The sequence below is a fragment of the Salmo salar genome, chromosome ssa16, assembly GCF_905237065.1.
Source record: "Salmo salar chromosome ssa16, Ssal_v3.1, whole genome shotgun sequence".
In the NCBI taxonomy this organism is placed as follows: domain Eukaryota; kingdom Metazoa; phylum Chordata; class Actinopteri; order Salmoniformes; family Salmonidae; genus Salmo; species Salmo salar.
The window spans coordinates 30,562,995-30,577,335 of NC_059457.1; the positions used below are offsets into that span (position 1 = coordinate 30,562,995).

General features: G+C 41.4%; 1 protein-coding gene across 2 annotated transcripts in view; it reads left to right on the forward strand.

The window, feature by feature from the left end:
- necab2 (N-terminal EF-hand calcium binding protein 2) overlaps positions 1–14,341 on the forward strand; it is a 130,000-nt gene that overhangs the window by 6,868 nt on the left and 108,791 nt on the right. For both annotated transcript variants that reach the window (XM_014149086.2, XM_014149085.2), the window contains exon 2: positions 500–524. In XM_014149086.2, the coding sequence (XP_014004561.1) occupies positions 500–524 (25 nt within the window). The remainder of the gene's footprint in view (positions 1–499; positions 525–14,341) is intronic.

Below are 14,341 nucleotides of genomic sequence, written 5' to 3' on the forward strand. Positions count from 1 at the left end.
GGTGAAGCAAATAGATAGTATCAACAAAGGCACAAAGGACAAACACCTACAGTATACACAGTATTTTATACTGTTAAGCTCATTCATGGATGAAATGCACTCACCGCTTTCAAAAGCATAGAAAGAAACAACACATGAATATGTATCCCCCACCAGATATAACAATGGTTACAGAAAATGTATTAGTGTTTTAAACTGGTGTGAATACTGCTTTTCCAGTGACAAACGAATGCTTTTTCTTCCTCTACCCTGCAGCCTTAACTGTGCTATTACACATGTGAGTGCACAATGTGGTCAGGCTTTTTAAACAAGACTACACTGAGTTTTCACTTACTCTTAACTAGCCATTCAGGCAGGCTTATTTACTGTCTCTGTGTCTGTTGCCAGTATCTTTTTAGGCGTTATGGTATCATTGACCTTTTTATCATGTTTCATGTTTTGACACTTTTCACATGACTAGTCCCTTCGCTAATGCAGAGCTCCTGTTTTGTCTTAACAGATTTTCCGGAGAGCTGATAAGGATGGTAAGTGTGTTTTTGTTTGTTAAACTGATCTGTTATCATGTTGTCTGTGCCCTGTCAGTGAGGTAGCCACCCTGCCCAGTGTTGTGGGTTATTTGGGTGTTGGTTAATTTCCAGGCTAGTACAGCGTTTTGTTTGGTGCCAGCGCTTCCCTCATTCCCTCTGTCACTTGTTTGTTCTGCTGTCGTCTCTTGGAGCCTTTGACAGAAGAAAACAAACAAAGAGACAACTTAAAAAGCTCAGTTTTCATACCAGCCAGATGGCCTTCTTCGTGTGTGTGTGTGTGTGTGTGTGTGTGTGTGTGTGTGTGTGTGTGTGTGTGTGTGTGTGTGTGTGTGTGTGTGTGTGTGTGTGTGTGTGTGTGTGTGTGTGTGTGTGTGTGTGTGTGTGAGCGTGCAGTTAGCAAGCAGGATGAGTGCCTGTGTTTTGGGACAGATAACTATTGCAATTTTCCCTCATTCTCTCAATCAATGAGTTGTTAAATTCTGTGTGTATGTTTGTTACTAACACAGTAGATACACTACATGGTCAATACACCAAAGTTAATTGTATCTCTTGCAATTTAAGTGTGTGTAACACTTTTGCACGGACACCCAACAATTCTGTAAATGCAAGTTCCCTTTTACCAAATCATTTTCTGTTCTAAAACCAGTGATTTGTCCTTGGTTTTGTTTTACTCAGAGGAATATGGGCTTTTTCCTGTGGGTTCATGAGTAAGCTTCGCAATGGTGAAATCTAACTATTTATTTTTCAAAGGGAAAAACAGCTAATCACTGTGAAAAGGACCACAGCTGCCAAAAGCACATAGTTAAAGAGAATCCTTGTTATTTGATGTATGGAACAAGCTCAGTTTGTGCTATTTTTACCCTCCTCTCCTGGGAAATGTTCTGTGGCTGTTTTAACGAGAGAGAGAGAGATGCTAAACACACACACAGAGAGAGATTACTTTCTAAATGTAATCTGCTACACACTGCTAACTAATATGTGAGAACAATCTTTTTTGTGAACAAATGTTTAGTTTTGTCGTTATAATAAAGTTGGTAGCAACATGTAAAAATCTTGGTGGAAATCTGTTCCAGCTCAAGTCGACTACAAAACCCATAATGCAATGCTCTCTCTATGGTAGCTAGCTATCAAATGTAGCTACACACAATAATACCAAAATAAATATCAGCATGTGAAGTAGCTACAGTAGCTGTAAAATCACCTAAACAAACTGCATTATCAATTTACGAGTCTACAATCTTAACATGTTCAACATGCAGATCGATGTGCCTCGCAGAGTGGAGTCTAACATTCACAATGGCCATGCAACGGCACCATGCAATGCACCTTGGACTGAAGAGGCAGACAAATAGGAGAAATGTGGTGGATTTTCTGTTAAACTACACATTTCTCGAGGTTGGAATATCGCAAAAAATATGGTCAATGGCTCATTCGAGAGAAGACAACCTCCTACGTTATGACGTCGGCCAGTATTGAAATCTGACATGTATGATAGACGTTTTTGAGATCTAAAAGTAATATTCCTATTAACTTTCTGTGTAGTGAGAGAGACTTTATCACGGTGCTATATCATACCGGACGGATTTCTGCCTGCTTGAACAGATACACATGAAGACATGAGAACATGAAATTACCCTGGGAATCAATAGAGCATCTCTCAGAGATGCACTAACACAATATAACATTCAAAATGGTTGAATCTTTCCTTTAAGACAAAAAATATAAAAGAAAATTCCTACAGTTTTACAATATAATACATTTTTACTTTGCAGATAGCGAAGACAAGACTCATGCAAATAAATATCAACCTGCTTATGAAGAGGCAATACAAGACAAAAATGAGTATAACCAATTGAACAACATATTGCAGGATACATCAATGTTACAGTTTATACATAGCTGGAAATACATTTATGTTGCATTTTACTATATGGGTTTGGTTATATAAACTCAGCAAAAAAAGAAACATCCTCTCACTGTCAACTGCGTTTATTTCCAGCAAACTTAACATGTGTAAATATTTGTATGAACATAACAAGATTCAACAACTGAGACATAAACTGAACAAGTTCCACAGACATGTGACTAACAGAAATTGAATAATGTGTCCCTGAACAAAGGCCCCCCCCTCAAAATCCAAAGTAACTGTCAGTATCTGGTGTGGCCACCAGCTGCATTAAGTACTGCAGTGCATCTCCTCCTCATGGACTGCACCAGATTTGCCAGTTCTTGCTGTGAGATGTTACCCCACTCTTCCACCAAGGCACCTGCACGACCCTCACCCTCCGATCCAACAGGTCCCAGACGAGCTCAATGGGATTGAGATCCGGGCTCTTCGCATGCCATGGCAGAACACTGTCATTCCTGTCTTTCAGGAAATCACACACAGAACGAGCTGTATGGCTGGTGGCATTGTCATCCTGGAGGGTCATGTCAGGATGAGCCTGCAGGAAGGGTACCACATGAGGGAGGAGGATGTGTTCCCTGTAACGCACAGTGTTGAGATTGCCTGCAATGACAACAAGCTCAGTCCGATGATGCTGTGACACACCGCCCCAGACCATGACGGACCCTCCACCTCCAAATCGATCCCGCTCCAGAGTACAGGCCTCGGTGTAACGCTCATTCCTTCGACGATGAACGCGAATCCGACCATCACCCCTGGTGAGACAAAACCGCAGTTCGTCAGTGAAGAGCACTTTTTGCCAGTCCTGTCTGGTCCAGCGACGGTGGGTTTGTGCCCATAGGCGACGTTGTTGTCGGTGATGTCTGGTGAGGACCTGCTTACAACAGCCCTACAAGCCCTCAGTCCAGCCTCTCTCAGCCTATTGCGGACAGTCTGAGCACTGATGGAGGGATTGTGCGTTCCTGTTGTAACTCCGGCAGTTGTTGTTGCCATCCTGTACCTGTCCCGCAGGTGTGATGTTCGGATGTACTGATCCTGTGCAGGTGTTGTTACACGTGGTCTGCCACTGCGAGGACGATCAGCTGTCCGTCCTATCTCCCTGTAGCGCTGTCTTAGGCGTATCACAGTACAGACATTGAAATGTATTGCCCTGGCCTCATCTGCAGTCCTCATGTCTCCTTGCAGCATGCCTAAGGCACGTTCACGCAGATGAGCAGGGACACTGGACATCTTTCTTTTGGTGTTTTTCAGAGTCAGTAGAAAGGCCTCTTAAATGTCCTAAGTTTTCATAACTGTGACCTTAATTCGCATACCCTCTGTAAGCTGTTAGTGTCTTAATGACCGTTCCACGGGTGCATGCTCATTAATTGTTTACTGTTCATTGAACAAGCATGGGAAACAGTGTTTAAACCCTTTACAATGAAGATCTGTGAAGTTATTTGGATTTTTACAAATTATCTTTGAAAGACAGGGTCCTGAAAATGGGCGTTTCTTTTTTTGCTGAGTTTAGGTGTCTTCTAACCCATTGCTTTCTACTACAGATAATAATATAATTAGGCTATATCTTTACATTAAAAACAACAGTCCGTCAGATTTCCAGTCATTCCGATTCATTTAATACCCCTTGATATTCAAGAATAGGACTTGGAAATATAGATTAGCCAAATTGTTTTACCTGAGCATAACCCAAAAACTAAGACCTAATTAACCTACTCTGTTGTTTATGATTTTGTTATCACGGAGGAATGCTTCAAATTGAAGAAATGCTGCTCTGGGACTGAATTACTTTCGGTTACTTTTAGATTTTTTTCCCCTTAAGAGGCGCAGGTTAGAAGTTTCCGTTATGAATCTTGTTCTGGAGGCAGCTCTACAGTGTGGTCACTAGCTGGCAGAGTCACAAAGTCATAAAATCTGATTTTAAACCGAACCTTAACCACACTGCTAACCCTAATGTCTAATCCTAACCTTAAATTAAAGGAAAAATCTACTAATTCTTATAATTTAGTGTTAAAAAACACTAATATGAGAGAACAATCATTTTCGTGAACAAATGTTTAATTTAATTTAATACCCCTTGATATTCAAGTATAGGACTTGGAAATATAGATTAGCCAAATTGTTTCACCTGAGCATAACCCAAAAACTAAGACCTAATTAGCCTACTCTGTTGTTTATGATTTTGTTGTCATGGAGGACTGCTTCAAATCGAAGAAATGCTGCTCTGGGAATTTCATGCTTTGATCACTACCGAAATGTATGCTGCATATGCTGCATTTGCTATAGGCCTATTGTTTACATTTTGCAGCTGTTTAAGTCTATCAAAAGTGTATGTGTTTCAGCATGTGTCCGTTAGGCCTATGGATTATTATTTTAAAATTGTTTTATCAGCACGAATTAGATTTAGAAAGAAGTAACTCCCTCAAACTTGTATTCCATAGGCTGGGATCCACACTATGCAGCTGTTGCAAGAGCGCATTTTTCACTGGCTGTCCACTGTGGCGTAACCTATTCATTATGCTGATTCTTTTGCAAAACGTTTCTTAAGCGGAAGTGAACTGAACGAAAGGGAGAGGGATCTACCTGAATTGGTCCAATAGAAACTTTCGTTTTGCTCAGTTTGCTTCCATTTGGTTCTTAAATAGTAAACAATTTCTGTAATGAATACATCCCTCGTCGCAAAAACATTGATTGATGGGCAGCTTAAACTTCTTCAATTCAACCATTATAGGGTTAAAATACACACACACACACACACACACACACACACACACACACACACACACACACACACACACACACACACACACACACACACACACACACACATTATGATGACTTACGGAGGACATCCTCCAACCTATCAGAGCTCTTGCAGCATGAACTGACATGCTGTCCACCCAATCAAAGGATTATAGAATGAATCTAGTACTGAAAGCATAATCAACGGCTATCTAGCAGTGCAGTGCATAAAATGTGGTACCGTGATTGTAGCAGGTTTACTAACGTGTTAGTTCTAGTAGCTATGTTGACTATGACGTTAGCTAATATGGTGAGAACGATATAGGCTGTGTGTAGCGGTTAGCAGTTATGGTATGAAGGTTTGGCTTGGAAAGGTTTTGTCACCTGGCCACAGGCGTCTGTTGTGTTGTGCACTGAAGTCCACAAGTGAAGGGAAAATGTGAGAGGAGAAGGAATTATACAACGAGCAAAGTGATGATGCTGTTTGTATGTGGCTGCTATTAAAGTGAACTGTGTTCGGGTGATTATAGGTGTATTCATTCCGCCGATTCTGTTGAAAACGTTTCTTAAACGTAACCAAACGGGGATTAACCTACCTAAATTTGTCCAATAGAAACTCTTGTTTGCAATTGTTTGGACTAATGATTACACCCTAGGCGGTATTGAATGTGTCGTTATCTGTCACCTTGAATACACCAATTTGTCTCTCGACCTGTGCACCTACGTTATAAACTTTAATTTGAAGGCTAGGTTGTAGCATGTTACATTTGAGCTAGTTGAATGGATTATGAATGACAGTCATCCAATATGCTGTAATAGAAATAAGGCCATGTTCATAAAAAAAAATGTGTCCTCCCTAAACGTAAATGGCACTGACCGGCACTGACCTACAGTATAGGACTACATTTGTGAACAGCCATCCACAACAACCACAATATAGCAAAATGAGAAAGCAGCAGTGTGAGTCACATCAATGTGCCATGTGTCCTAGATATCAATAATAAGTTATATCTGTATCGCCCATATGCTACACCACTGCTGTTGGCCTTATCTCCTAGCCTTTATTTAAGTTGGATAATCTTTGGATGCCGACAGCAGTCGCACCATTGGAAGACAGCCTGGACTGTAGCCTATACAAAAGCCTATTCCTGCTCTTTTACCACGATCCATCAAACACATTTAGTGTGTCATCATAGGGGTCTCTGCTCAGGTGGAACACATTTTTGCTAATTTGAATGTAATTGAGAATCAGCAAACATCCTTTCTGAATTTAAAAGTAATCATCTAGTTTTCAAAGTATCTGTAATCTGATTACAATATTTTTGCTGGTAACATAATGGATTCTTTTTTTTGTAATCCGTTACATATGGGGGGGGGCGATACTGTATTGCCTCTCCCTTCCTGCCCACCTCCAAAAGGGCACCTGCTAAAGAAGCCTATGGTCATTTTCATGAGGACCAAATTTGGTGTCAAATGATAGCTAAGAGTCTATATTTTTGGGAAATGAAGGCATAGATAAAAAATAATAATAACAAACATATTAAAAATGTGGCATAGGTAACGGCTTTGATTTCTGATCAAACAGATGGAAAAGGAGTCTTAGAAAACATCTACCAGAAAAAGTATTAAAAGGTATTAGAAATACATCAAAACACAATAATGTTGAAGCAAAGACCCCTGCCAACTAATATCAACACATATTTATTTGTGGAGACATTTCTCTACCTTCTGTAAGTTTAACTTCGGGATAGCCTCATTTTTTTAAACATTTCACCTAAATGACATACCCAAATCTAACTGCCTGTAACTCAGGCCCTGAAGCAAGGATATGCATATTCTTGGTACTATTTGAAAGGAAACACTTTGAAGTTTGTGGAAATGTGAATTGAATGTAGGAGAATGTAACACAATAGATCTGGTAGAAGAAAATACAAAGAAAAAACTAACCAGTCTTTTTCTATCACCATCTTTGAAATGCAAGAGAAAGGTCATAGTTATAGCCTTCACTCTGGTTGTAATTCCGAAAGTATCCACAAGATAGCAGCAGTGTATGGGCAAAGTTTCAGATGGATAACTTGAAAAATGAGTGAACAACAAGACTTTTAGTGTGAAGTCCCCAGGTACATTTGAGCAAATCGTGAAGGAGAGATTCGCATTCATATTCCATTTTTATGCAAGAATATCGTCAAATCTGTGTACTTGGACTTTTAGCTTTCCAAGACTTAGTAGCCATATTATAAGTTCAACATTTGCAAAACAACCAGTTTTCATAACTTCATAACTCTGAATATCCTTATAATTTTTGTCCAAAATGAAAAGGCATGCTGTCGTACAAGGTTAGTTGCTACATTTTACGACATATATTTGACAAAGATACAGTTGTTCAAGTGATGGCCGCTCGCGTTATCGGCGTGCCTTGAAGGCGTTGCTCTCTGACCAAATATGGTGTCCTATAGGATATACTACACCCCTAATGAAATAGTGAAGTCTTGTTACCTTCTAGGAACTTGGAGGAATAGATACGAACGTGATTTGACTCGTTGAAACAACGTTTAGGGTGAGATTTTCATAATTCCTTTCTTTGCAAATTGAACGAGTGGAAATCGATCGTGCATGCTATATGGATCTTTTTAGGATATATTTAAAAGGATTTTATCTAAAAAAATGACACTTCATTACATTTTTACATTTTAGCAGACGCTCTTATCCAGAGCGACTTACAGTAGTGAATGCATACATTTCACATATTTTTTTCTCCGTACTGGTCCCCCGTGGGAATTGAACCCACAACCCTGGCGTTGCAAACACCATGCTCTACCAACTGAGCCACACGGGACCATAACACTTCATGTTATCGCTGGGACCCTTTGGATGATAAATCAGAGCAAGATATCAGAATGTAAGTACACATTTCACCTTCAGAGGTGAATTTATCAAACCTATTGCAAAGAAAAGTGTTTTGTGGTTAGAAGCTCTCCTCAAACAATAGCATGGCATTTTTTTCGCAGTAATAGTTACTGTTAATTGGACAGTGCAGTTATATTAACAAGAATTTAAGCTTTCAGCCGATATAAGACACTTATATGTACCGACATTTGTTTCTCTCAAATCTGCAATCTTGACATTACGCTCTGCATGATTTACAACTGTCCCATTGACAGAACGCCAATCCTTAAGAAGTTCTAACCACTTGAGTACCTGCTGCCCCAAAATGGCCAATATAGCACGGCTAAGTCTGTATCCAGGCACTCCGTGTTGCGTCGTACATAAAAACAGCCCTTAGCCATGGTATATTGGCAATATACCACAACCTCTCTTGCCTTATTGCTTAATTAAGTGATTCAACTTGTAATTCTGTTACCAAATTGGTAACTGAATTACAGAAAAATCTGTAAGGTAATTACTGCAATTGAATTATCTACAATGGGAAATTATAGTAGTCACAATCCACAGTTGGTGGTTAAAACTTGGTTAGCCCGCCCTGGCCTTGATTTCAACATCCACAGACGTCGTTGTTTGGGCAAGTCCGGACCAGCCATGATTTCAACGTCTACATTTTATTACCGGAAATGATTTGGCCAAAACATAGACATCCATGATTGGTGACCGGACCAAATCTGAACCAATCATAGATGTCTATGTTTCACAAGTTTGGACAGCACAGTACAGTACTGTACAGTACAGTGAAGCACAGTCCAGTACAGAAAAGTACTGTATAGATCAGTACAGTAGTGCACACTAGAGTACAGTATAATGTACTATACTGTACTGAACTGTACTCTACTGAACTCTACTGTGATGTGCTGTACTCTACTGAACTCTACTGTGATGTGCTGTACTCTACTGAACTCTACTGTGATGTGCTGTACTCTACTGAACTCTACTGTGATGTGCTGTACTCTACTGAACTCTACTGTGATGTACTGTACTGTACTCTACTGTGATGTACTGAACTCTACTGTGATGTGCTGTACTGTACTGAACTCTACTGTGATGTGCTGTACTGTACTGTACTCTACTGTGATGTGCTGTACTGTACTGAACTCTACTGTGATGTGCTGTACTGTACTGAACTCTACTGTGATGTGCTGTACTGTACTGAACTCTACTGTGATGTGCTGTACTGTACTGTACTCTACTGTGATGTGCTGTACTGTACTGAACTCTACTGTGCTACTCTGTGATGTTCAAACTTGTAAAACATAGACGTCTATGATTGGTTCAGATTTGGTCCGGCCTAACCAAATTTGGTCTTGTTTGGGAATAATAGCCAGTGTGTAGAATAATACCCATAAATGCAAAGGATGATGTTGCATACAGTGCATTCGGAAAGTATTCAAACCCCATTACTTTTTCTGTTACGTTCCAGCCTTATTCTAAAATGGATAAAAAAAAATGTAAATCCTCATCAATCTACACACAATACCCCATAATGAGAAAGCGAAAACAGGTTTTTAGAAATTTTTAGAAATGTATTAAAAATAATACTGAAATACCTTATTTACATAAGTATTCAGACCCTTTGCTATGAGACTCGAAATTGAGCTCAGGTGCATCCAGGTGTTTCCATTGATCATTTCTTGAGATTTTTCTACAACTTGGAGTCCACCTGTGGTAAATTCAATTGACTGGACATGATTTGGAAAGGCACACAGCTGTCTATATAAGGTCCCACAGTTGACAGTGCACAAACCAAGCCATGAGGTCAAAGGAATTGTCCGTAGAGCGCCGAGGCAGGATTGTGTCGAGGCACAGATCTGGGGAAGGGTACCAAAACATTGGGGATGTTTTTCAGAGTCAAGGACTGGGAGACTAGGGAAAGATGAATGGAGCAAAGTACAGAGAGATCCTTGATGAAAACCTGCTCCAGAGCGCTCAGGACTTCAGACTGGGGTGAAGGTTCACCTTCCAACAGGACAACGACCCTAAGCACACAGCCAAGACAACTCAGGAGTGGCTTTGGGACAAGTCTCTGAATGTTCTTGAGTGGACCCAGCCAGAGCCCGGTACTTGAACCCGATCAAACATCTCTAAAGAGACCTGAAAATAGTTGCGCAGCGACACTCCCCATCCAACATGACAGAGCTTGAGAGGATCTGCAGAGAAGAATCAAAGAAACTCCCCAAATACAGGTGTGCCAAGCTTGTAGCGTCATACCCAAGAAGACTTGAGGCTGTAATCGCTGCCATAGGTGCTTCAACAAAGTACTGAGCAAAGGGTCTGAATACTTATGTAAATGTGATTTATAATTTAGTCATTCTTTTTCTAAATTTGCAAAAAAATCAAAAACGGTTTTGGATTTGTCATTATGGTTTATTGTGTGTAGATTGATGAGGGATTTTTTTAAATCAATCTTAGAATAAGGCTGTAACATAACAAATGTGGAAAATGTCTGAATACTTTCTGAATGCACTGTATTTCTACCTATTCAGGATACATCACCATGAAGAGAATGACCTTCATGACCATAATTATGCATTTCTGTGTAGTACAGATCAGGGACCCAGGATGTAATTCCGTTACCGTAATTCTTTTACTGGGTTATGCACTTCACTTACAGTAGTTCAATAACCAAGATATTTTTCAAACTCAAGGTGTCATGTCATATCTGACACCCCATTCTTTCTGTGGAGTAGAGTTTTTGGAAAACGTGATCACATTACAAATTTAGGGAGATTTTACCATAATTCTGTTGCCATACTTTGCATCTGCACAGTTCTTCCAGTAAATGTGTTTTTGTGAAATTCTCTGTGTTAATTGTTCAAAGTAGTCATTGTGCATATAGTTCAATCAATCAAATGTATACATCAGCCGGTATCACAAAGTGCTATACAGAAACCCAGCCTAAAACCCCAAACAGCAAGCAATGCAGATGTAGAAGCACGGTGGCTAGGAAAAACTCCCTAGAAAGGCAGGAACCTAGGAAGAAACCTAGAGAGGAACCAGGCTCTGAGGGGTGGCCAGTACTCTTCTGGCTGTGCCGGGTGGAGATTATAACAGAACATGGCCAAGATGTGCAAACGTTCATAGATGACCAGCAGGGTCAAATAATAATAATAATCACAGTGGTTGTAAAGGGTGCAACAGGTCAGCACCTCAGGAGTAAATGTGAGTTGGCTTTTTATAGCCGATCATTCAGAGTTAGAGACAGTAGGTGCGGTAGAGAGAGAGAGAGTCGAAAACAGCAGGTCCGGGAATGGTTTGTATGGTTTATTAAACTTTTAAATCAATGTTTTTTGTTTGGCATACATTTTAAAGTGAAATATATGCATAATTACGTTACCATGGAATTGCCCCTACATGTCTCCAAGCGTTAATAACGCAGTTGCAGTGAGAATGGTAATCATTAGTGTGTGTTTTCTAGCTGAGCTGACATGCTCCTTTGGCCCTGGAGCTTTTATGGCTACAGACGAGCTCTGCTTGCCAGGCCCTGATTAGAGGTTCTGACCCCGCAGTGTAATGCTTCTGGGCCCACCGTCAGAGAGTGGGACGCATCACGCCCCTTTAAATGTGGAAGTCCTGTAAGGGAAACTCTTCCCTGAGAGAGAGGTATCAGTAATTATAGACAGTGGGTGGTAATGGACATTTAATTGGCTTCTTTCTCCCACTTTAAATTCTGAGCACAGCTGCCAATGCTATTCTATGCTCCATTCCCGAAACTGCTCAGGGGGTGCGTGAGTGTTTTCCATCCAGCATTACAGGAAATATCTGTAACAGCACCGCTAGTTTGTGGGAGAGTGTAAGCCTGTGTACCTGATTAGTGATTTACATGCCTAGATCATTGTGGAGTTCTTATTCTGTTTTTTTGACTGGCTTGCAGAGAGTATCCCACTGCCTATCATATAATAGTTTTTCAGAAAGTTTTCAGAAATGTTCTTTTATTGAAGCACAATGAGGAAATGCTTGCAAATTTCAGCCTTTGAGCCACTAGATTTAGTGTTGAAGTAATTGTTTTTCTGAGAGGTTTGATCCTAGCGTTGCCTTAGGTTTCAGTGTGAATGGAATGTTTGCATCATACAGTATGTTCTATCCTAGGATGAAAAGTATTTTTGCCATTGGCTAGTATAGCTGTGTGTTGCTGTGTGTTGCCTCTCAGCGTTTTGTCTCCTCTCGTCTGAACATATCTAGTGAGACAGATCACTCTGCTGACGGAATGGAGGGAAGTGTTCTGCTTCAAAGTGACAGGCTACTGACATTTTCATGAGAGAGTGAAGATGGAAACGGAGAGAGCAAGAGAAGTAAATGAGAGAGAGAGATAATGAGAAATTGAGTGAGAGAGAAAAGAAGAAAGAAGCAGAGAGAGAGTGAGTGCTGCTCTTTGGAAAGTGGAGAGAAGTCTAGAGGGGTGGATTCACAAAGGTTTCTTCTTGCCCTATTTTCCTCTCCTCTCCATGGGCAGACTGCGGGGAAAGTCCCTCTCACAACCCCACAGAGAGCAGCATGAATCTGACCTGCTAACCCAACACTTCTTCCTCTGCTATAATGCTCTTTTTGTTCCCCTCTTTATTCCAGTATTTTGGCTCTTGTGCCTTTTGGTGAGCTCACAGGAGTGTTCAATCAATCAAATTTATTTATAAAGCCCTTACTGATGTCACAAAGTGCTGTACAAAAACCCAGCCTAAAACCCCGAACAGCAAGCAATGCAGGTGTAAAAGCACGGTGGCTAGGAAAAACTCCCTAGAAAGGCCAGAAACTAGGAAGAAACCTAGAGAGGAACCAGGCTATGAGGGGTGGCCAGTACTCTTCTGGCTGTGCCGGGTGGAGATTATAACAGAACATGGCCAAGATGTACAAATGTTGATAGATGACCAGCAGGGTCAAATAATAATAATCACAGTGTTTGTCGAGGGTGCAACAGGTCAGCACCTCAGGAGTAAATGTCAGTTGGCTTTTCATAGCCGATCATTCAGAGTATCTCTACCGCTCCTGCTGTCTCTAGAGAGTTGAAAACAGCAGGTCTGGGACAAGGTAGCACGTCCAGTGAACAGGTCAGGGTTCCATAGCCGCAGGCAGAACAGTTGAAACTGGAGCAGCAGCACGGCCAGGTAGTCCTGAGGCATGGTCCTAGGGCTCAGGTACTCCAAGAGAAAGAAAGAAAGAGAGAAAGAAAGAGAGAAAGAGAGAGCAAATTAGAGAGAGCATACTTAAATTCACACAGGACACCGGATAAGACAGGAGAAATACTCCAGATATAACAGACTGACCCTAGCCCCCCGACACACAAACTACTGCAGCATAAATACTGGAGGCTGAGACAGGAGGGGTCGGGAGACACTGTGGCCCCATCTGACGATACCCCCGGACAGGGCCAAACAGGCAGGATATAACCCCACCCACTTTGCCAAAGCACAGCCCCCACACCACTAGAGGGATACCTTGAAACACCAACTTACCATCCTGAGACAAGGCCGAGTATAGCCCACAAAGATCTCCGCCACGGCACAACCCAAGGGGGGGGGGTCAACCCGGACAGGAAGATCACGTCAGTGACTCAACCCAGTGAAGCGACGCACCCCTCCTAGGGATGGCATGGAAGAGCACCAGTAAGCCAGTGACTCAGCCCCTGTAATAGGGTTAGAGGCAGAGAATCCCAGTGGAGAGAGGGGAACCGGCCAGGCAGAGACAGCAAGGGCGGTTCGTTGTTCCAGTGCCTTTCTGTTCACCTTCACACTCCTGGGCCAGACTACACTCAATCATAGGAACTACTGAGGAGATTAGTCTTCAATAAAAACTTAAAGGTTGAGACTGAGTCTGCGTCTCTCACATGGGTAGGCAGACCATTCCATAAAAATGTTGCTCTATAGGAGAAATTCTAGGGACAGTAAGGAGGCCTGCGTCTTGTGACCGTAGCGTACGTGTAGGTATGTACGGCAGGACCAAATCGGAAAGATAGGTAGGAGCAAGCCCATGTAATGCTTTGTAGGTTAGCAGTAAAACCTTGAAATCAGCCCTTGCCTTAACAGGAAGCTAGTGTAGAGAGGCTAGCACTGGAGTAATATGATCAGATTTTTTGGTTCTAGTCAAGATTCTAGCAGCCGTGATAAGCACTAACGGAAGTTTATTTAGTGCTTTATCCGGGTAGCCGGAAAGTAGAGCATTGCAGTAGTCTCACCTAGAAGTGACAAAAGCATGGATTCATTTTTCTGCATCATTTTTGGACAGAAAGTTT